Source organism: Salmo trutta, chromosome 15, assembly GCF_901001165.1.
Source record: "Salmo trutta chromosome 15, fSalTru1.1, whole genome shotgun sequence".
Classification (NCBI taxonomy): Eukaryota; Metazoa; Chordata; class Actinopteri; order Salmoniformes; family Salmonidae; genus Salmo; species Salmo trutta.
In genome coordinates this window covers 33,962,444-33,986,744 of record NC_042971.1, presented here as the reverse complement: position 1 = coordinate 33,986,744, position 24,301 = coordinate 33,962,444, and the positions used below count along the sequence as shown (strand labels likewise).

The 24,301-nt window shown below is 40.8% G+C and overlaps 1 protein-coding gene across 1 annotated transcript; it reads right to left on the bottom strand.

The window, feature by feature from the left end:
* Window positions 1-11,836: 11,836 nt before the first annotated feature.
* On the bottom strand, window positions 11,837-19,155 carry LOC115148861 (ester hydrolase C11orf54 homolog). The gene is made up of 8 exons (XM_029691149.1): window positions 18,997-19,155; window positions 18,786-18,884; window positions 18,596-18,669; window positions 18,407-18,508; window positions 17,869-18,045; window positions 17,336-17,485; window positions 12,451-12,567; window positions 11,837-12,365 (listed from the first exon to the last, which is right to left on the bottom strand). Exons 1-8 carry the CDS (start codon window positions 19,061-19,063, stop codon window positions 12,192-12,194), a joined length of 960 nt encoding a protein of 319 aa, XP_029547009.1. The 5' UTR covers window positions 19,064-19,155; the 3' UTR covers window positions 11,837-12,191.
* Window positions 19,156-24,301: the final 5,146 nt, after the last annotated feature.

Sequence of the window (24,301 nt, the reverse complement as noted above, 5' to 3'; positions counted from 1 at the left end):
GAGATGCTGGTGGACAAGGTGGAGGTGAGGTGAGTGGCCGAGACGGAAGCGCCGTGGCCAAAAGTGGATGCATCAATTCAGGCTACAAGTGTAGGCCTAATGACAATTGCAGAATGTCATTACAATTCACATAGTCGAGAATGGATGAAACATTAGCTAATGTTACATGTCAATTACGATATTAGCTCAAGTTTGCGTATAAACACTAGTTTTTTTATGTTAAGATAAACAGAAGTTACCTTGCCAACTACACCAGTCAACTAAATAGTAGCCAATTTCTACTCTGCTTGCTTTTACAACTCAGTGAAAGAGCGCAACACATACACACTGAACTATGCTCAACTCTCCCGTGCTGGTCCAGCCAGCCTTCCAGAAGCTTCCCGGTCACAACTTGTGGACTTGTTTACGTGATGCTGTGCGGTTTGTTGCAAACGTTACTTTGCTACCTGCCAACTTTACGGTTTTTACTTTTTAATTACCGTTTTATATTTTTTCTTCCCCTCACTCAACTTTTTTCATTCAAGTTTTTCACCCCGGACGCTTTATATGGACATAGTTCTACACAACCTACACCAGCCGAAGCTAAGTAGTAACATTAACAGTATGCCTTCTAGTTGCAGTCGCTGTACTCCTAATATACAGGAGAACGATTGCCTTATGATGAGGATAGCCGTGCTGCAAGCCCAGCTTCAGACACAATCGTTAGGCAAGGGTAATGTATGTGTAGGAAAGGATGAAACAGCATATGTGCCACCAATAAGTACAGATAGTAGTATAAATTCCCTCGCACAGTCCCCGCAGCCAGACAATTTTCTCATGGATTCTGGAAGGAAATGTTGTAGGAATGCTCAACTGTGTTGCTCATTCAGCCAACAGAAACTTTCAACCGGTTTTCCCCATTAACTTCTATGGGCTAGCGTCCCACCTGCGGGACACAGCCAGTGAAATATCATGGCGGAAAATTCAAAAACAACAAAATGTCATAATTCAACTTTCTGAAACATACAACTATTTTACACCATTTTAAAGATAAACTTCTCGTTAATCTAACCACATTGTCCGATTTCAAAAAGGCTTTATAGCGAAAGCAAAACATTAGATTATGTTAGGAGAGTACATAGACAAAAATAATCACACAGCCATTTTCCAAGCAAGGACATGTGTCAATAAAACCCAAAACACAGCTAAATGAAGCACTAACCTTTGACGATCTTCATCAGATGACACTCCTAGGACATTATGTTACACAATACATGTATGTTCTGTTCGATAAAGTTCATATTTATATCCAAAAACAGCATTTTACATTGGCGCGTGATGTTCAGAAAATGTATTCCCACCAAAACGTCTGGTGAATGTGCACATCAATTAACAAAAATACTCATCATAAACGTTGACAAAATATATAACAATTATTTTAAGAATTATAGATAGACTACCCCTGGATGCAACCGCTGTGTCAGATTTTAAAATAGCTTTACGGAGAAAGCACATTTTTCAATATTCTGAGTACATAGCTCAGCCATCACGGTGAGCTATTCAGACACCCGCTAAGTTCGGGGCAACCTAAACTCAGAATTAGTATTAGAAATATGCTCTTACCTTTGCTGATCTTCGTCAGAATGCACTCCCAGGACTGCTACTTCCACAAGAAATGTTGTTTTTGTTCGAAATAATCCATATTTATGTACAAATACCTCCGTTTTGTTCGTGTGTACAGATCACTTATCCAAAAGCATAATGCGTGAGCGCGGCACGAGAGACGAAAAGTCAAAATGTTCCATTACCGTACTTAGAAGCATGTCAAACGCTGTTTAAAATCAATCTTTGTGGTATTTTTAACGTAAAATTGCGATAATATTCCAACCGGACAATAGCATATTCATTCAAGAAGAAAAAGAATGAGGGGCGTGCTCGCGGGACCGAGCATATCCAATCCCTTTGTTGCCAGGCAGTCCACTCCGAAACTGAGCTCCTATTATCTGCCCAGTGACAGGAAAATGCTCAAACCACTTTCTGAAGGCTTTAGACAGCCAATGGAAGCCTTAGGAAGTGCAACGGCCCCCACAGACACTGTAGTTTCGATAGAGAATCAAAAGAAGAACTACAATTCTCAGACTTTCCACTTCCTGCTTGGAATTTTCTCAGGTTTTTGCCTGCCATATGAGTTCTGTTATACTCACAGACACCATTCAAACAGTTTTAGAAACGTCAGAGTGTTTTCTATCCAAATCTACTAATAATATGCATATTCTAGTTTCTGGTACACTGTAAAGTCCATGGAGAATAAGAGCACCTCCTCCCAGCTGCCCCCTGCACTGAGGCTAGGAAACGCTGTCACCACCGATAAATCTCACGATAATCGAGAATTTAAATAAGCATTTTTCTACGGCTGGCCATGCTTTCCACCTGGCTACCCCTACCCCGGCCAACAGCTCTGCACCACCAACAGAAACTTGCCCAAGCCTCCCCCGCTTCTCCTTCACCCAAATCCAGATAGCTGATGTTCTGAAAGAGCTGCAAAATCTGGAACCCTACAAATCAGCTGGGCTAGACAATCTGGACCCTCTCTTTCTAAAATTATCCGCCACAATTGTTGCAACCCCTATTACTAGCCTGTTCAACCTCTCTTTCGTATCGTCTGAGATCCCTAAAGATTGGAAAGCTGCCGCGTTCATCCCCCTCTTCAAAGGGGGAGACACTCTAGACCCAAACTGTTACAGACCTATATCTATCCTACCCTGCCTTTCTAAAGTCTTCAAAAGCCAAGTTAACAAACAGATCACCGACCATTTCGAATCCCACCGTACCTTCTCCGGAATGCAATCTGGTTTCCGAACTGGTCACGGGTGCACCTCAGCCACGCTCAAGGTCCTAAACGATATCATAACTGCCATCGATAAAAGACAATACTGTGCAGCTGTCTTCATCGACCTGGCCAAGGCTTTCGACTCTGTCAATCACCGCATTCTTATCGGCAGACTCAACAGCCTTGGTTACTCAAATGACTGCCTCGCCTGGTCCACCAACTACTTCTCAGATAGAGTTCAGTGTGTCAAATCGGAGGGCCTGTTGTCTGGACCTCTGGCAGTCTTTATGGGGGTGCCACAGGGTTCAATTCTTGGGCCGACTCTTTTCTCTGTATACATCAATGATGTCGCTCTTGCTGCTGGTGATTCTCTGATTCACCTCTACGCAGACGACACCATTCTGTATACTTCTGGCCCTTCTTTGGACACTGTGTTAAAGAATTTGTAAGAAGTTGGGTGATTAATAAAAACAGGTACGGAGAGATAGGACAACCTTGCCTAATTCTTCTCTTTAACTCAAATCTAGGTGAGGTGCCATGTTTCAATTTGATAGAGCTGTTACCATTTGTATAGAGAGTCTTAATAGCCTTACAGAAAAAGTCCCCAAAATGTGTTGCATTATGGCTATAACAATTGTCTGACTTGCAACTGCATGTCGACTGCATGACCTTTACAAGAGCCATGTGATCAAAGGTCATGAACCGTCGACTGGGAAATTCTGCAGTTTCTCCCTCACCAACTGCAACTTGAAGTCCGAACCAAAGCATTCTGCGACACAACCTTCTGTTTTTTTTGGAAGCAAAAGGCAATACATGCTCATAAGTGGATGATGTCGCCACCTATTATTGGTATTATTAGTGCATTTTTACTGTTTTGGGTGGATGACTATTTAGAGCTTAAATACATCTTCATCCTTACATCCTTAAATACATATTTATCCAATCAAATTACATAGGCCTACATGTGATCCAAATTTCTAACATAAATTATCTTACTTGGGACAATATAGCTAATGTATTTATTGCCTAATTAAATAAAAAATAAAAAATACAATATTTTTATCTAGATGTTACTGTAATGTTGTGTCCCATGTTATAGCCTACTGTACAATTTGTCTTGTCTAATGTTGTTGTCACCAAACAAATGTAAATGTGTTAATTGTCTATTAAGTGTGAATAAAATGGTATAAAGATTGTAGGCTACACATCGGTTATTGTAGAGTATTTCTACACTGGCAATTTTAGAGGCTTAATCTCTGTCTGGGAAACCGGCTCTTAATGAGCAAGTACCCCAGACACCAGTCGTGGGGTCAATACCAAGTGCATTTTAATTCTTGGCATATTGTTAATCCAGAAACCTATGTGAACTGATGTACATATATATATATATAGTCTAAACATTTTCTGTACAGTGGAGTGTTTTGTTCTTCCTGTGAGTGAATCAAATTCTGTTCTTTACATTTTTACTGACAAAAACAACATCAAGGTTGAGAATGAAAGAAATACACTGCAGGCTGTAGTGATGCAGACATGCAATCAATTACCATACAGTAAGAATCTTTGGGGACTCCATTTAATCACATCTGTTACAATTCTATGTTGCACAGTAACAAATAATAATGAGGAAGGTACAAGGACATGACATAATTGCAAACAACAGAGCATACCCCATATGCTGCAAAAACACCTACAGTATATGTTATCATTCTAGTAGCCTATGCATTCACTTCCTGGTTATATTTTGAGAAAACAATCACAAAAATATAAAACAAGTCTTGTGAATGTTAGAAAGAGCTTGGGCTGGTATCTAATTTCCTTATCATCAGGATATTCATTCCTTGGACCATGTTGATCATGTTCAGCCTTATGTGGGACAAATGGAATTTTGATAGCATCCACTTCATCGGCAATAACAAATAAGAATGCCATGTCTGCCGAGTAGCTAGGTCTCCATTCAATTGGTGCCAAATTTTCATGCGAATGTTCTAAAATCCAAATAAAAATGTACCGAAAACAAAATACAAGTTAAGTGGGGTTCCATCGGATTTTCAACTCTACTGATGGGTTTGTCACAATTTTTTTTGCATTATATAGCGAATGTGCCCACTCTGGTCTTGGCACTTCTGCTCTAGCCAACAGCTCGCAGATACAGTGCGGGTATAGCCTACATTAGTGGTTCCCACGGCTTTCAACTTACTCTTGAAAGTTGTAATAGTAGATTGCACAAGGTGCAATTTCAAAATTGGGTAGTGCATCATCAGTTTTCCTCATGTAATGTCAGTCATTGCATACCTTAGAGAGCTATTTACAGTATAACTTGTCAGAAATGTCCAAATCAACTAGCCCATGTCAGCTAACGTTTTTTAGCTACGTTTTTAACCCATAGATTTTTTTGTAATGTTTGAGTCACTCAAATATCACATTTTATTTATTTAACATTTATTTTATCAGGGAGTCATACTGAGACCAAGGTCTCTTTTACAGATGAGCCCTGAATTACATATATTACAGAAAATACACACATCAACATAAATACTAAATGCAACCATAAAGAAAAACACGGTCATAAAAAACACACATTCATCAGTAATAAGGGCCTCAATCAGCTTTCTGAATTGCCCTAGAGGCACCAAAACATCACATTTAAGAACATTTTGAAGATAGTTCCACAAGGAAGGTGCAAGAAAAGCTGATTTACATAACTCAGTAGAGATCACCCCGGGTGGGGTAACTCGTATGACTAAAGTTTAGTAATGATGTTAGATACAGTGGGACTTTTTGTAATAGGGCGTTATAAATGAAAACATAACAATGTATCAACCTATGTGACATCAAAGAGGGCCAACCAACTTTCTGGTAGAGAATGCAGTGATGAGTATTAAAATTGTTGCCCGTAATAAAGCGCAGTGCACTATGATAAACTGCATCTAACAGCTTTAATGAAGTGGCAGCTGCGTTCATATAGATGATGTCGCCATAGTCTAGGACCGATAGGAATGTCGACTGAATAATCTGCTTTCTACTATTTAGCAAGAGGCAGAATCTATTTCTATAGAAGAAGCCCATTTTTACTCTCAGCCTCTTAACTCATCAATATGCTTTTTAAAGACAGCTTTTCATCTATCCAGATGCCCATATAGTTGTAAGAAGGGACACGATCAATATAGACACCATCCAAAGTACATATGCTTAAATCATCAGAGTTATTTTTATGCGCTCTAGAGAACAACATATACTTAGTTTTACCTGCATTCAATACTAATTTCAGGTCAATAAAGTTTTTCTGTATTACAATGAAGGCAGACTGTAGTTCAGATAGAGCCTGGTCAACGGTGGGGGCAATAGCATACACAACAGTATCATCGACATACAAGTGTATGTTACATTTTTTTACAGACAAGTTGATATTGTTAATGTAAAAAGTAAAAGGGAAGGACCCAGAATCGACCCGAGGGACATTAAAATCAATGCATAATTTATCTGTGTGAGGACACGCTGGAGACAAGAAGTAAGTACAGGGAGTGAACATTTAATGAAACACGGGCAGAAACAGAATACAGACAGCGTCTGGACAGGGGAAAACAAAACGACAATAATGCTGAAACAGGGATGAAACAGAGGAAACAGACAGATATAGGGAAGGCAATCAAAACGTGAAGGAGTCCAGGTGAGTCCAATGAGCATAGATGCGCGTAATGATGGTGACAGGTGTGCATAATGAAGGGCAGCCTGGCGCCCTCGAGCACCAGAGAGGGGAAGCGGGAGCAGGCGTGACAGTACCCCCACATCTAGGGGCGCCACCCAGCATCCCACCTGGGCGAGCCTGACGGGCTGGCAGAGGCATGGGCGCTGGACTAACCGGCTGAGGCGTAGAGGCCCAATGAGCCAGCTGAGGCGTGGGAGCCTGACGAGCCGGCTGAGGCGTAGGGAGCCCGACAAGCCGGCTGAGGCGTGGGAGCTTAACGATCTGGCTGAGGCGTGAAAGCCTGATGATCCCGTTGAGGCATGGGACCCTGACGAGCTGGCTGAGGCGTGGGAGCCTGATGGGCTGGCTGCGGCACGACGTGGGATGGGAGCCTGACGAGCCGGCTGTGGCGTGGGATCCCGACGAGCCGGCTGAGGCATGACGTGGGATGGGAGCCTGACGAGCCGGCTGTGGCGTGGGAGCCCGACGAGCCGGCTGAGGCATGACGTGGGATGGGCGCCTGCCGAGCCAACCGAGGCAAGGAAACCTCTCGAGCCAGCTAAGGCGTGGAAGCCCGACGAGCCAGCTGAGGCACAAGGACCAGACGTCACCAACAAAACAAAAACAAAAACCTCCCTGATGCTTTGAATATTGGTGTCAGCATTCTGTGAGGACAGACACTGGAGACGAGATGCAAGTACAGGGAGTGAACATTTAATGAAACACGGACAGGAACAGAATACGGACAGCGTCTGGATAGGGGAAACGTCAATAATGCTGACACAGGGATGAAACAGACAGATATAAGGAACGCAATCAAAATGTGAAGGAGTCCAGGTGAGTCCAATGAGTGCAGATGCGCGTAATAATGGTGATAGGTGTGCGTAATGAATGGCAGCCTGGCGCCCTCGAGTTCCTGAAAGGGGAAGCGGGAGCAGGCGTGACAATCTGAGGTCAGGGATAGCCAATCCAGATTCAAATCCCCTAAAATGACTAACTTTGAGGACAAAAAAAGTGTTAAACACTCATATGTAGCACCAACTCTGACTTCATCTTTCAGTTTAGATCCAATTTAAAATAATTTTTTGAAATAAATTACCACTCAGTGGATGACTCACCTATGGTACTGTATGGTTAGCTGTAAAAGGTTTCATAAGAGTAAATACTACACATTTTTCCTCTAATTTACAAAATTCATAAAGCACTCGCACATCTGAGCTATCTTTTTTGCAGTTGAATAAGATTTCAAAAAAGACGAAACCCGCACACTGCTCTTGATAGTATCACTGTGATGTGGGTTTCTTCTTTTTCCCTCAAATTTACAAAAATTAAGACTTCAGAAATTCAATTAATTGGAAAATCATTGTACAAAGCTGGAATACTCTCTTAAAAACAACTATTTAACAGAGAGAGAAATTTTGCTAAAAACAAGTAGACTGGAACTTAATGAGCTGTTGCGACGTAGAAAATAATTCATTATGCAGAGGGTGTGACAAAAATACTATTTTCAAGGGAGGAGTCCTAGCCACTTACTAGCGCTGCAGCTTAAACATGCTGAAACAACATCATCAAAACAGCTAATCAGATCTTTTATTTTATTTTATTTATTTCACCTTTCTTTAACCAGGTAGGCCAGCGCGTGCTACGGGTGGGTGCTGCTATGGTGACCAGTGAGCTGAGATAAGGCTGGGCTTTACCTAGCAAAGACTTATAGATGACCTGGAGCCAGTTGGGCTGGCAACGAATATGAAGCGAGGGCCAGCCAACAAGAGCATACAGGTTGCAGTGATGGGTAGTATATGGGGCTTTGGTGACAAAAAGGATGGCACTGTGATAGACTAAATCCAATTGCTGAGTAGAGTGTTGGAGGCTATTTTGTAAATGACATTGCCAAAGTCAAGGATCGGAAGGATAGTCAGTTTTACGAGGGTATGTTTGGCAGCATGAGTGAAGGATGCTTTGTTGCGAAATAGGAAGCCGATTCTAGATTTAATTTTGGATTGGAGATGCTTAATGTGAGTTTGGAAGGAGAGTTTACGGTCTAACCAGACACCCAGGTATTTGTAGATGTCCACAAATTCTAAGTCAGAACCGTCCAGAGTAGTGATGCTCGTCGGGTGGGCGGGTGAGGGCAGCGATTGGTTGAAGAGCATGCATTTAGTTTTACTAGCATTTAAGAGCAGTTGGAGGCCACGGAATGAGTGTTGTATGGCATTGAAGCTCGTCTGGAGGTTTGTTAAGCAATAGTCCTGTACAAGGTATTTCCATAGCTGGTAAAGAAATTATTATAAGCCAGCTGGCTGACGATACTACACTTTTTCTGAAAGACGCTAACCAAATTCCCATATCGATCAATGTGATACAATAATTTTCCAAAGCGTCTGGTCTATATCTTAACATTAATAAATGTGAATTAATGGCTGTCAAAGATTGTGTGACACCTTCATATTATGGTATTCCAGTAAAAGAAGAACTTACATATTTAGGCATAACCATTACAAAGGACTGGAAGTCTAGAGGCTTAGTAAATATTAACCCTCTTATTAAAAAACCCCAGAAGAAGCTAAATCAATGGCTACAGAGGGACTTATCTTTAAAAGGAAGATTCCTAATAACCAAGGCTGAAGGTATCTCTAGACTAACATATGGCGCTCTATCTTAATATCTTGACGGTAAAATAAGCAAGGAGATAGACCAGATGCTTTTCAAATTTCTGTGGAGAAACCGTACCTTAGGAAAACTGTTGTAATGACTGGCACTGGTTGTTTTACATTTTGATCTCCAGGATCATGAAGCTTTGGAGTGAGATACTGTTAAAATGTGAAACGGATAAGTTGTATTTTTTTTCTTTTGTCCATTGTGTTTCTATTGGTACATTAGGAAAACTGTACATTAGGAAAACTGTTGTAATGAACACTTATGAGTATGGTGGGCTGAATTTTTTTTTGGACTTTACTACCTTAAATAATACTTTTAAGATCAATTGGACGAAACAATTCCTAAGAAGACCCACTTCTATGTGGAATTGTGTTCCTCATCATGTCTTCTCTACTTTTTGTGGCCTACTTCATGTTGGTTTGCAATTATAATATTGACAAAGTTCCAGTGAAACTTTCTGCTTTTTTCATCAGCAGGTTTTCTTGTCATGGTCCTTAATTTATAAGCCATATTTTTCTCCACACAGATATTATATATGGAAAAATTGGGATATATTATATAAAAATACTTCTTTGTTTTTAGGAATATTTGTTCTGAAATAATATCCTATTGGTGAGCAGAGGGTCTTTTACTTAGTTATAAGGAATTCTTATCACTTTACAAGGTCCCTGTAACACCTAAAGATTTTGCAATTGTTTTAGATGCCTTTCCCTCAGGTGTTGCTTTATTATTCAGGAACATGTCAAGACCTGACCCTCAGAGCTTACCTTCCATTGACCCTGTTGATTCATCAGTAGGAAAGATTTGTTTCTCTTATGGTCCATTTAACAACAGAGCGATACAAACCTTGTTTCAGCAGGATGTTGTATCTATACCTTATGTCATGCCTTATTGGAATGGATTTATTGATAATATCTGTTAGAAAAAAGTTTGGATGTTGCCACACACATACCTACTTGTTAACAGAATTATGGAAGTTTCCTTTAAAATTATTCATAAATATTATCCTGCCAACCACTATATGAAGAAGTTTAAGGAAAACATCAACTAAAATTGTTCCTTTTGTAATGACCACCCAGAAACAGTGTTGCATCTTTTTTGGCATTGTATTCATGTAAGAAAACTGAAGCAAGACATCAGTAGATTTATAATTGAACACATTTATGAAGATCTTACACTATTGTGGAGAGATGTACTGCTTGGATTCTTTACCTATGATAGAAATAAGCTGAAACATTTTTATGTAATTTATTTCTTATTCTTTTGGCCAAATGTCATATTCACAAATGTACATTTACAAACAAAACACCACATTTTCTTACCTTACAAAAAGAAATTGAACTGTATTTTAAGACAATTAAATACTCTACTAACAAAAGATCTGTTAATAAGTTAGTGTATATGTCCCTTAAGGTCCTTGTGTAATGTGATATTGTACCCCCTGGCCCAATTGTCCTTTGTATATTATTGATATATACTTGTGTTCCCACATGTACTTCCTGTATTGATTTGTTGTTAATAAAAAAATAAAAAATATTTAAAAAATATATTGTCCAGTATGTTGTAGCATGTTCGCCCCCTCTCTATTCCGATCGGCTGTTTACTATGAGTTTCGCTTTCTGCCAGGCCCAGTTCATTGCAGTTCTGCTCATAGAAACTATCAAAGTATTGTTGCTGCTGTTCCAGTTCTTCCATTGGGTCGCTGACACGAGTAAGGCAGAAACCCATATCCATCACTTTCTTCTGCAGAACACAGAAGAGTGCCTCAGTTTCATTGAAAATTCCACCATAAGCCATGAGAAAAAAGCAAACACGGTGGCGGTTTCTATGGGTTGGTTCCACATAGCCAGTCTTTATAAAGTGGTATCACCACTCAGTGAAAAAAGTGGTATCACCACTCAGATTGAAATGATCGTTTTATTTTCTGTCCCTCTTCTTTGATGTAGGTCCCAAAGCTCAGATGTTTGGCTTCCACCCTGTATCACCCCCTACCTCGCTAGAAAATCCAACTTTGAAAACTTTTTCAGATACAATATGTTAGCCATCCAGATCAGCTTAGTTTCTTTAGCTAGCAGTAAAACAAACATAACCGCCAAAAGAAGGGAGATGATGTGTGACGTCCACAGACAGGAGCGAACTCTGCCTATCCCATTACTTTTTTCACGGCAATACACGAGCATTTGTTATTTGAGTGCAATGAAAATGAATGGAACATATTGGCCGTGTTCAGGAGCATCAAAAATATGGCAGGCGACTGACGGATCTACATATCACCTTCTATCATAAATAACTACTCATTATTTACCCATGATACATCACAGTTTTGATGCTCTCGAACACAGCCATTGACACATGAAAGGGAGTCATCACTAGTTACCACAAAGTCCTAATTATGGCTAAACCCTGCCTATTCTAACAATTTCCTCTTAAAATCAGATTTTTAACCTAACCTTAAATTAAGAAATGTGCAGGAATATTTATGATATAGCCACTTTTGACTTTTCTTAACTAGTGACAACCATGAAAGGCAGCGAAGCTTTCTACCTACCTTTCCACATTCCATTACCTGGTATAAGGTAGAAACATGCATGTCATGTCAGTGGCCTTGATTAAGAAGATCAAAACAGCAAACTATCATGAGTAAATTGTGACTGACTGATCTACAAATAATAATGAAATTTATATTTTTTTCTTTAGTTATTTTTTCCTTTATTTTCACACACGTCACTGACAGGTAGTTTATTCCCTAAAGTACAACATAATGAAATGTTACAATTATTTGAATCAAATGCATTTTTATCAAACGATTCATGAAATGTTTGAGTTATTGTTGAAAACGTTTAGTTTTAATTGCACAATATTGTCCTGACTAAAACAAATGTGGTCTTTGTTGTAAAATTGTCAAATCAAAGGCCTTTTGAAATATGCATAAAGTAAAATAGATTGTAGTTGGTCATCAATCATTGATTCAGTTAGATAATCAACATCAAAAGGTAAGATAATTCTAACATTAATTTGACTGTCAAGTTGTGTCATGTTTCAGTCTCGCCCAACTTCGTGGGTCTCACTGGGTCGGTCGATGCGGTAGACGAACTCGGCAGGCATGAAGTAACCCAGGTATTCCACAGTGTCAGGAGTGGTGTCTATGTAGTAGTGACCACCCTCTCCATGGTGGCTGAAGCAGTGAGTGTGCTCCACACGTAGGTCCAAACCCTGGATAGTAAAAAGAAAGAGTTAGTAAAAAGAGCAAAAAGAAAAAAAGGTCCAGTTAGGGATCGTAGATTAAGTCTATACTTACGGGGTCTCTGGAGACCATCACAGACTGGCATATCAGTGGTGCGCTGACCTCAAAATGTTTCAGCCAATTGTTAACATCATCGTTGGAGTTGAGTGGGCAGGCTGAGAACTCTCTTGGCTATGCACAGGTGCACCAGAAAAACAACAAATGGGATTTGGTAATGCTCTCTGAGGCCTCAGTAAAAAGGCCTACATAAATTCTGACACTGTTGGTGTCCATTGCTGTGGTTTGATGACAAACATGTTAAGTCATGAAAATTAGTTAAGGGGCAATTGCTACATCCTTTTTGGACATATACAGTGCATTCGGAAAGTATACAGACCCCTTGACTTTTTCCACTGTTACATTAGAGCCTTATTCTAAAATTGATTAAATAAAAATCCTCAATCTACACACAATACCTCATAATGACAGAGAAAAACAGGTTTTGAAAATGTATTAAAAACAGAAATAGCTTATTTACATATGTATTCAAACCTTTCTCTATGAGACTCAAAATTGAGCTCTGGTGCATCCTGTTCCATGGAACATCCTTGAGATGTTTCTACAACTTGGAGTCCACATGTGGTAAATTCAATTGATTGGACATGATTTGGAAAGGCACACCTGTCTATATAAGGTCCCACAGTTGACAGTGCATGTCAGAGCAAAAACCAAGCCATGAGGCTGAAGGAATTGTCTATCGAGATCCAAGACAGGATTGTGTCAAGGCACAGATCTAGGGCACAGATCTAGGGAAGGGTACCAAAACTGAGCAATCAGGGGAGAAGGGACTTCGTAAGGGAGGTGACCAAGAACCTGATGGTCACTGACATCTTCCAGAAGGACAAGCATCTCTACAGCACTCCACCAATCAGGCCTTTATGATCGATGCAGCTGTACATAGCCCATCTGTACATTGTCCACCCTATCTATCTATCTACCTCATCCCCTTACTGTTTTTATTTTATTTACTTTTCTGCTCTTTTTGCACACCAGTATCTCTACATGCACATCTTCATATGCTCATTTATCACTCCAGTGTTAATCTGCTAAATTGTAATTATTTGCTCCTATGGCCTATTTATTGCCTACCTCCTCATACCTTTTGCTGTATATAGACTCTTTTTTTCTACTGTATCATTGACTTGTTTATTGTGTTATTGGCTTGTTTGTTTACTCCATGTGTAACTGTGTTGTCTGTGTCACACTGCTTTGCTTTATCTTGGCCAGGTCGCAATTGTAAATGAGAACTTGTTCTCAACTTGCCTACCTGGTTAAATAAAGGTGATATATATATATATATATATATAGTAGAGTGGGCAGACGGAAGCCACTCCTCAGTAAAAGGCACATGACAGCCCGCTTGGAGTTTGCCAAAAGGCACCTAAAGGACTCTAAGACCATGAGAAACAACATTCTCTGATCTGACGAAACCAAGATTGAACTCTGGCCTGAATGCCAAGCGTCACGTCTGGAAGAAATCTGGCACCATCCCTACGGTGAAGCATAGTGGTGGCAGCATCGTGCTGTGGGGATGTTTTTCAGCGGCAGGGACTGGGAGACTAGTCAGGATCGAGGGAAAGATGAACTGAGGCAAAGTACAGATAGATCCTTGATCAAAACCTTCTCCAGAGTGCTCAAGACCTCAGACTGGGGCGAAGGTTCACCTTCCAACAGGACAACGACAAAGCATATGGCCAAGACAACGCAGGAGTGGCTTCGGAACAAGTCTCTGAATGTCCTTGAGTGGCCAGCCAGAGCCCCGACTTGAACTTGATTGAACATCTCTGGAGAGACCTGAAAATAGTTGTGCAACGACACTCCCCATCCAACCTGACAGAGCTTGAGAGGATCCACAGAGAAGAATGAGAGAAACTCCCTAAATACAGGTGTGCCAAGCTTGTAGCGACATACCTAAGAAGACTCGAGGCTGTAATAGCTGCCAAAGGTGCTTCAACAAAGTACTAAGTAAAGGGTCTGAATACAAATGTAAATGCGATATCAAGTTTTGTATTTTATTAACCTGTTTTTGCTTTGTCATTATTGGGTATTGCATGTAGATTGATGAGGGGGGGGGGGACTACTTAATCCATTTTAGAATAAGGCTGTAACGAAACTAAGTGTGGAAAAAGTCAAGGGATTGATTGACAGGGGTACATTGATACAGCGTATTCGGAAAGTATTCAGACCCCCTGACTTTGTATAAAAAAAGATTATCATTATTTGTTTTTGGGGGGGGGGGGGGGGTTGCCTGTTTCGCATGTTAATACAATGTCTTGGAGTCTTGGTGGTTCCAAACTTCTTCCATTTAAGAATGATGGAGGCCACCGTGTTCGTGGGGACCTTCAATGCTGCAGACATTTTTTTGGTACCCTTCCCCAGATCTGTGCCTCGACACAATCTACAGACAATTCCTTCGTCCTCATGGCTTGGTTTTTACTCTGACATGCACTGTCAACTGTGGGGTATTATGGGGCATTGTGTGTAGATTGATGAGTATTTTATTTTTTACATTTTATTGCATCCATTTTAGAATAAGGCTGTAACGTAACAAAATGTGGAAAAAGGGAAGAGGTCTGAATACTTTCCGAATGTACTGTATGTACCAATTGACTCTCAAAGAATATAACTTAGAATTGCCTCATGAGCTTAGTTCAACTGTCGTACCCCATCAGAACCCAAAATATAACATTGTTTTACTCCAATGTTTGTAAACAAAGCAAATGTAAAAACACACTGTATAGCCTCAAAACATGGTTAAAACGAAGGTTACGTATGTAACCACGGTTATGTGAGCGATATCGATCACTCCAATATATTGATATCACTCCGCGGTGGAGGGATACATCCGAGGTGAGGATTTACAGATTTACTCCTGTGTACACCTGTGTCACGGCTGGGGTCTGCCCATATATATATATATATATTATTTAAAAAAAAAAATCCTGGCTGTTTTCCTAGCACCCTGGGCCCATCACCCCGGGCTGATGTATATATATTTTTTTTTTAAGAGTCCGCAGGTAGGCCTGCAGCAGCATGAATGCTGAGGGACCCATATGTGGCTCTCAAGGTCGCATCAAAGAATCTGGGGGGGGGGTTCCGCCCTGGCAGAGGCCCAGCTCTCCTGCAAGGCCTCGCGGAACTCTGCAGAGATGGGGACAGATGGAGAGTCATCACTGTCCACCAGTTGATGTCCAGTGCAGTGGCTACGCAAGTGAGTAGGCCTCATAGCCTCTCGAGCCGCTGGGGGTGATGAAGCCCCGCTGGCGGCTTCTGATGACCTGTCAGCCCCGCTCACGTGGTGAACAGTGCCAGCATTGTCTCCCAGGTACAGCCTATCACTGGTCAACAGGGAACAGCTGTCGTTGCCATCGAAGCTATTAACCTCCTGACACAGGGCATGCGCCTCCGTTCATGATGGTACCAGCGGTCCAACTCATGCCCCCGTCCAGGACTGGCAGCAGATGGGCTCTGCCTGCGGTGGTCATTGCCACACTCCCTTGGAGGGGTACTGGGCCCAGTCGGGGGACTAACAGCTCGCTGCCGCACCACTCTTGAGGGAGGGAGCTTGTCCCCAGCCTGAGCCCCAGCCTGGCATCCAATCGCGCCCGGTCCAGGCGTTCTAAGAACACCACACGAAACAGGCATCCAGTATGGCTCAAACCCAGGTAGTGCATACACAAGGTATGCAGATCCCCAGGGGGATGCCACCATCACACCTGCCACAAAGGGAAGCCATAAGCTCAGCCAAGCCAACAAGGCCACGGAGCAGGGGTCCAACGCCCTGGGAGAGCTTATGTCGTGACCTGCTTGGAGGAATAGGAACCCGGTGAGGGATAAATTACCCAGTACCTCTGCAAACACAGGGGAAGACCCTTGTGGGAAAAACAGGCAGACAAAAAACAGCAACCAGGTAATGGATTTGATGTGTTTTTTTGTTTTTGTTTTACATCAACTGCAATTTTACCTAGCAGGTTTAATATCCAAGCAGAAAACAAAAAACAGCACCGTATGATGGAGTAACTCCGTTAAGGAACTCCAAAATTAATGTCTCAATGTAGTGGCAGCCCACCACCATACTCTTACATTCTGCAGAAAGAACAAGAAAACCCTGTAGGGGAATTAGCAGAGAACCCGTGTAGGGTAAGTAGCAGAGAACCCGTGCCTGTAGCGCGGGGACAGCATGTTAAAGCAATTCATAACACACACAAAACAAGCCAGTCGGCAAGTTGTGTAAGGTAAATACAGCTTGTGGCAGCAAGAGCCATCAATATATTAATATGTGCACACAGTCGTAGTGTAACGCTAACAAAACACAAGCACGACAAACCACGGGTGGAAGATACAGATCAACCTCACGCAGCGAGTGGAGCACTCAAAAGGAGGGGCTGGCCATGTTGCCAGCTGCTCCAGGCTGCACACAGCCAGTGAGTATACTTCCACGCAAGATATTACTTACCAGTGACTTACCAAGCGAACTTCAGAAAGTTTGTACCTCAAACATTACGGACGTCCGCCGAGAAAATGAAAGAAAATGTGTGTCGCAGCCATGGGGTCTATATATAGGGGCGGACCCCAGCCATGACAGTTGTACACGGGAGTAAATCCACACCTCGGATGTATCCCTCCACCGCGGAGTGATACCAATATATTGGAGTGATCCAATATAGTGAAACATAACTATAGTTTTGATATCATAGATGGTCAGTTCTTGCATCCAAAGCTCTGTCTAAGAATTGAGAGTGGTTACATTCCTGGCCCAGCCCTCAGCTTTTAACCAAAACAGTGGCAGGGAGTCCACTTTGTTGTTGTTTGAACTGCAGATTTCCCCTTTAAGCAATAAGCATGCATTGAGCCTTGAAACCACAACACCATGTCAACACAAATATCTGCATGTTTTTACCATGATATGGATCTTAGCCTTCCCTTTCTGGACGAGGAAGGTGCCCCCCAGAGCCAGGCTTTTATCAGGGTAGTGCTCCTCCATGGTCTTCCTCAGAGCACCCACAAGGCTCTCTTCTCCTATTCTCCTTTTGGCTCTCACCTCTATGACCTGACAGTGATAAGAAGAAAAAACTACATTTTCAGCACTGATTACACAACCAGTTCATAGTCACTTTTCTCCTGTTAATATTTGTAGACCTAAAGTAAACCTTTGGAGCAAACACAGACATGGAGGTCATAATCGGTGTAAACATTATTTAAATCATGAACCTAAAGTGTACTTTGTTCATGTAAATGCATAACCAGATGAGGGTATTATTCACCAGGAAGACAAATAATGAGTAATACACAATGATTAAGCACAATGTAATTGATACTCAGCCCTAAAATATCACTTGGTTTTTAACTTGTTACGAGCATCATAGTTATACTAGTTTAATTCCAAATATCACACGCACCATTCTCTTACGAGCCAAACCATCCATTTCTTACCTTTCCAGGCTTTCCCTCACATGCATACAAGTTCGCCAGCAGTCCAAAGTCACAGTCTGAGAACTTATCACTGTATTTCTCCAAAAGACACTGGTTATTATCTGGATTGATGGAGGACAACCAGCTGCTATTCACTGCAGGCCTTCCCTCAGCTTCAGTGAGCACCAGAGGCATCATCTGGGGTGATGATAATCAAAATGAGATAAGACTCAACATATTGACCAATAAAACAAACTATATTAAACTTAGTCATGTCTAATTATTATTTAAGAAGGGGACATTATTAATTATAATTTACTAATTAATACCTAATACCTAGGATACCTAGTCAGCTGCACAACTGAATGCAATCAACTGAAATGTGTCTTGCACATTTAACCTAACCACTCTGCCATAATGTATCCTATCCTCCCAAAGTTTGTAATCGAAAATTGACAACTTTGGGTAGTCTTTCTATTCATGTAATCATAATAAGCCTGACAAAATACTCCATAAATATATCAAGACAATTGGAAGATAATTTTGACAGCTAACAAACCTCTGCATTCATTCCAACATTTTTGGAGGATACAGCTCCTGCACCAAGAATGAATGCTCCAGGTAGCTCCAATTCCTTTGACACAGTGTTCATGTTGTACTCCTTGAGAGAAATAAGAAGTTATATTGGACCAATTGTTATAGCATTCATCTCACATTAGTTTATCGTTATGGCTTTCATTCCCTGTACCTTGTCCACTTTGACCAGGGGGACCAAATAGGGCACTCCCCCCACATCTGTAATGCGAGGTTTTCCACACAACCCTGTCGATAGTTAAAAGAGATACTGCAGAAAGGTTGAGATGGTAACAAAGTATAACTGCATAAAAATGAAGAAAATGCTAAACGATACAGTGTTCCAAGAAGTTGCTATGTGTTACCCTTGACGGGAAACTTAAACGGATCTTGAGTGAGGTCTGGACAGTCGACAACACAAACTTGCGCGTCAGCAAAATTGTTCTTCAGCCCTCTCTGCAGCACTGTAGTGGCAAGTGGAGGGAAGGAAGATTTGAACCAGACAGTTCAATATAATTAAAGTGTTCAGTAAATACATGCATAACACTAGGTCGCAATTTCCAAAGTATGTTTTACCGTCACATAATTCCTCCAAATTCGGGACATATAACTGGAACTTTTCAGTCTTGCTGACGTCTGACATTCTGTATCCTGTAGGAATCACAAGCTTCTAGCGACTGAAGAGCACCTGATTGTGAAACACGATTAAAAGAACTCCTAGAAAAACCTTGGTTGGCCAACTAATATTCTCTGAAGTGACGTGACGACGTTTGCTCGACTCAATTCCTGGTTGACTGTGCGCATTTCATAGAGTTAAAAGAATACTACAATGGATAAACCTTCTTATGATGGCGCAAATATCAGCCATGTTGGTCAGGGAGTTGGTCAACCATGAGCTGCCAGTGCTGTGATAAGATCTTGTGTAAAACAATGAATGTGAAGAATGTATCCGCACTGTATGTGTGTGTTAGCTAACTAGTCAGATAGTTTTACAATAATTAGCCTATATATTTTTTAAATGAACTGCCAATATGCCAACTTTCTATTCAAACAATGCAGTCAAGGCACAGCCATACACTTGCTCAAATCAGTTGATGATAGGACTTACACAAGTTGTAAATGCAACAAGTACTGATATTGTATCATATAATAACACTCACATCCCCCCCCCCAAAACGGAGACTCTTTACATATTTTTTAGAGGCTATTTATACAGAACATTTGTATAAAACCCATATAAGCTGTATTTATAATCATGACAATATTTTAGGTTGATTATAATTCCATTACACAATTTCTGATACATCACATGCCTTACCTTTATTTTCCTGCATAAGTAAAAGCAGGAAATCCATCACCAATGCCGCCTCCACTGCCATTCGTTCCAATGAGACTGGTTTTGGATTTCTCCTTGACCAAGATGGCTGCCATTTTGGCCCCATTATAGAACTTTGAGGGTTTATGACACAGTACCTCTAGTAATTTAATAGGATCACTTTCGTGAATTTGTCCAAACATGCCTGTCATCACTACTTACCACAGCCGCAAGGTCATAAACCCCACCCATTTCTACAATTTCTTAACAGTGCAATATGCAGAAAATGTTCCCCATTTCTTGGTTGCTAAAATTGTTTATGTGACAAAACATGCAAATATATTGTAGAGAATCATTGTACCATCTAAACAGATGTGAAATACATTTTCCATACCCAAAAATATTTTATGTGAAGTTTCTATGTTGCCCAAAAAGTTACATATTACAGATTTAAAATGTGATTTTAAACCTAACCTTAACCCTAGCCTTAACCACACTGCTAACCTTATGACTAACCATAACCTGAAATTAAGACCAAAAAACTATTTTTGTTTTCATGAATGTTTATGAAATAGTCAATTTCGACTTTGTGGCTGTGGTAACTAATGACAACCATCCAAGATTATTCAAGAGACCCCCGATCCTGATTTCATAAAAACAATCTCACAGTATTTCAATGCTGCTCTCAGTGGATAGAAAAATGTGTTATCCTATCCCGTCGTCACAGACCTTGGCATTTAGTCTTCAGCAGACAGGTAAGCACACATGGAAAGATGACCGCTGATAAATTGGTTAAGTCAGTGCTCTGCCCTCAGCAATGATTCTTCATAAATGTGTGAAGCATTTAGAATAGATTCCTATATCTAGCTTATTACAACAATGTCAGAGAAATGGAAAAGGTGTGAATATTGCAATGCATGCCTTTGCTCCCCCATATTCATGTATCAGCAGTGATTCTGGGTACATACAGCCACTTCATAACTCAAGTGCCAGTGTCTGAGGCAGAGAGATCTGTGAGAAGATGTCACTCAAAGGAGAGGTCAGAGTTCACATGCCTCATAGAATCAGAGGAGGAGAGAGGGGACCTGCCACTCCCCAAAGGAAGCAGCAAGTCTCATCTGGAGTGAAACATCCCAAGAGGAATGCAGAGAAGCATGGCTTGAAAAAGTACTCCTTTCCCTTCCTGGGGAGCGTTTACAGATTTAAAAACCTATCTAGTCTTATTATGAGTCAATGATTTGGCATTTAATGGCATTAAACATGTATTGTAAATGTTTAACAGCATTATGACAGCAAAGAAAAAGCCATATTTCAGACTGGCCAATAAAAAGAAAAGATTAAGATGGGCACAAGAACACAGACACATCCCGGAGTCGCCTCTTCACTGTTGACATTGAGACTTGTGTTTTACGGGTACTATTTAATGAAGCTTCCAGTTGAGGACTTCAGACTTATGCCCAAGGCAAAAACACAGCCACTCCCCTGGCCGGTCCTGACAGTAACTACGAAGGTACCTACCCAGTTCCTGATTTACCCTTTCCCATTAGATTTGGGACAGTACTAGGCAAGTCAGTTAAGAACAAATTCTTATTTTCAGGGGCAGAACAACAGATTTGTACCTTGTCAGCTCGGGGATTTGAACTTGCAACCTTTCGGTTACTAGTCCAACGCTCTAACCACTAGGCTACCCTGCCGATCCTGACTAGTCTCCCAGTCCCTGCTGCTGAAAAACATCCCCACAGCAGAATGCTGCCACCACCATGCTTCACCGTATGGATGGTGCCAGGTCTCCTCCAGAACTGACGCTTGGTATTCAGGCCAAAGATTTAAATATTTGTTTCACCAGACCAGAGAATCTTGTTTCTCATGGTCTGAAAGTCTTTAGGTGCCTTTTGGCAAACTTCAAGCGGGCTGTCATGTGCCTTTTACTGAGGAGTGGCTTCCGTCTTGCCACTCTACCATGAAGGCCTGATTGGTGGAGTGCTGCAGAGATGGTTGTCCTTCTGGAAGGTCCGTCCATCTCCACAGAAGAACTCTAGAGCTGTCAGAATGACCATCGGATTCTGGGTCACCACCCTGACCAAGGCCCTTCTCAGTTTGGCCGTGCGGCCAGCTCTAGGAAGAGTCTTGGTGGTTCCAAACTTCTTCCATTTAAGAATGATGGAGGTCACTGTGTTCTTAGGGACCTTCAATGCTGCAGACATTATTTGGCACCCTTCCCCAGATCTGTGCCTCGACACAATCCTGTCTCTGAGTTCTACGGACAATTCCTTCGACCACATGGCTTGGACTTTATATAAACAGGTGTTTGCCTTTCCAAATCATGTCCAATCAATTGAATTTACCACAGGTGGACTCCAATCAAGTTGTAGAAATATCTCAATGATGATCAATGGAAACAGGATGACCCTGAGCTCAATTTCTAGTCTCATAGCAAAGGGTCTGAGCACTTATGTAAATAAGGTATTTCTGTTTATAATATTTTATAAATTTGCAAACATTTCCAAAATTCTGTTTTTGCTTTGTCATTATGAGGTATTGTGTGTAGATTGCTGATTTAAAAAATATATATTTGAATCCATTTCAGAATAAAGCTGTAACGTAACAAAATGTGGAAAAAGTTAGGGGGTCTAGTTTCCGTAGGCACTGTATGTATAATTATGCTTGAAAACAAATATAAATATACATTTTAAAAAGCTGCATGATACTTCAAAAGTGCAACCACTGCAACAATCTTACCTCCCCATTTTCTATAAACAAGCAGTAGGGGGCCAAGAGTGAGTTACATATAACATTTAAGTCATTTAGCAGACGCTCTTATCCAGAGCGACTTACAAATTGAGTTGGAGTCTGGTGTCCGCTCATTCCTTCCTCTTACTAGGCCCGCTAGGCTGCTGAATGGCATACTTGTTGGAAGTTGGTTCATTTCCATGTGATTGGGAGCCAGTAGGGTTTTGTAATCTGGTGTCCAGGGGCCTGGCTCCAGGGGCCACGTTGGGCCTGATGAATGCAGTGTGGCTTGGTTCTGAATTGTGTTTTCTGCTCTGAGAAATTAAACTGTGTGTGAAGTCCTCCAAAGCAACAACTGGAACTATGGGCCTTTTTGTACATGATTGATCAATTTGCAAATACAGATGGAGATGGGGATTAATCGATGAGGAAAGAAAAAGTCATACACACAATTAGTCAAACTTCTTTACAAAATAACATCAGCCAGACATACTGTACATAGACTACATAATTATTTATATTTTTCATAACTGTTGAGGATTCTTTCATTTGTGTGCAAGAAAGCTACTTCAGTGCAAGTGAGGACGATGTGTTGTGTTGTTTGTATTGTGTTGGCTTGGAGTGGATATGTTCAGAGTCTCAGAAAAAATGAAATACCCCAGAGACACCATTGGTAACATCATTGCAATGGTCCACCCCAATCTACAGGTACAAAACTGGGCTATTAAATGCTAAAACAATTTTTAAATGTCTATTGTTATTTACTCATTGTAACTTTTTTGTACCTTTCAGCCATGTCAGTTTTTGGCACAACCTCTTGCAGAACAAATATTTATTTAGTAATGTACACATCAAATCAACAGAGAGGAAACCAAAACAGGGTGTATCCAATGGCTCAGTCAGAATCCCATGCTGTTTTCTTTGACTCTGGGAATGCAGTGTTTTATTACTTCTCTTCACAAAAGCAGCACTCTAACTCTTGAGCTTAGAATTTCCTTGTTGTTGTTCATTCCTCTGGCAGGACTGTGACTGGGAGCCGCTGAACCCTGGTGACCTTAAGTTCCACGGTCACCAGGAGTTCGTGAGCACCATACGAGAGACCTACGAAGGTGCTGGCACAGTCTATCGTAATTTTTTAACAAAGCTGCTTATTATGAAAAGCAGCAGGCATTGGTGACCATTAGATAAGAGACTTTAGTGGCTGCTGCTATCAGAAAAAGCATAGGACGAAGTGAAATAGTTTACTTCAGTGTGTTGTAAGCGTCAGCAATATTCTATATTATTATATTAAGTTATTCTTTATTATATTCTAATATATATATATATATATATATAAAATATTTGTTTATATTTTTCACAATATATCAAATATTTCATGTTTGTTGATGTTTAATGTATATATTGTGATAAGAACAACGAACTATGCAGAGTACACTCAGTAGCTGTGACTAGATGCACTGTTTTGTTTTAAAATGAAACGGTGAACTTTTTATGATCCAAAGAATTATTGTGATAAATATACTGTATATTCAATGCTATTTTTTTATACATTTTGTGAAGTGCAAGGAAATTAAGTGTATCAATTTAGATGAAAAATACAAAAAACAGCACTCCCCAGAAGAGCCACAGAACTTTAGCAATGTTCTAATACTGTATCGCAAACAACCGCTCAGGAAGTTGGGCAATTTTAAAAGGAAAAAAAAAAATGTATGAAATTGTATGAAATGTATGCATTCACTACTGTAAGTCGCTCTGGATAAGAGCATCTGCTAAATGACGTAAATGTAAATGTAAATATCAAAATGATAATGTACAACCTGTGAATGGCCAAGATAA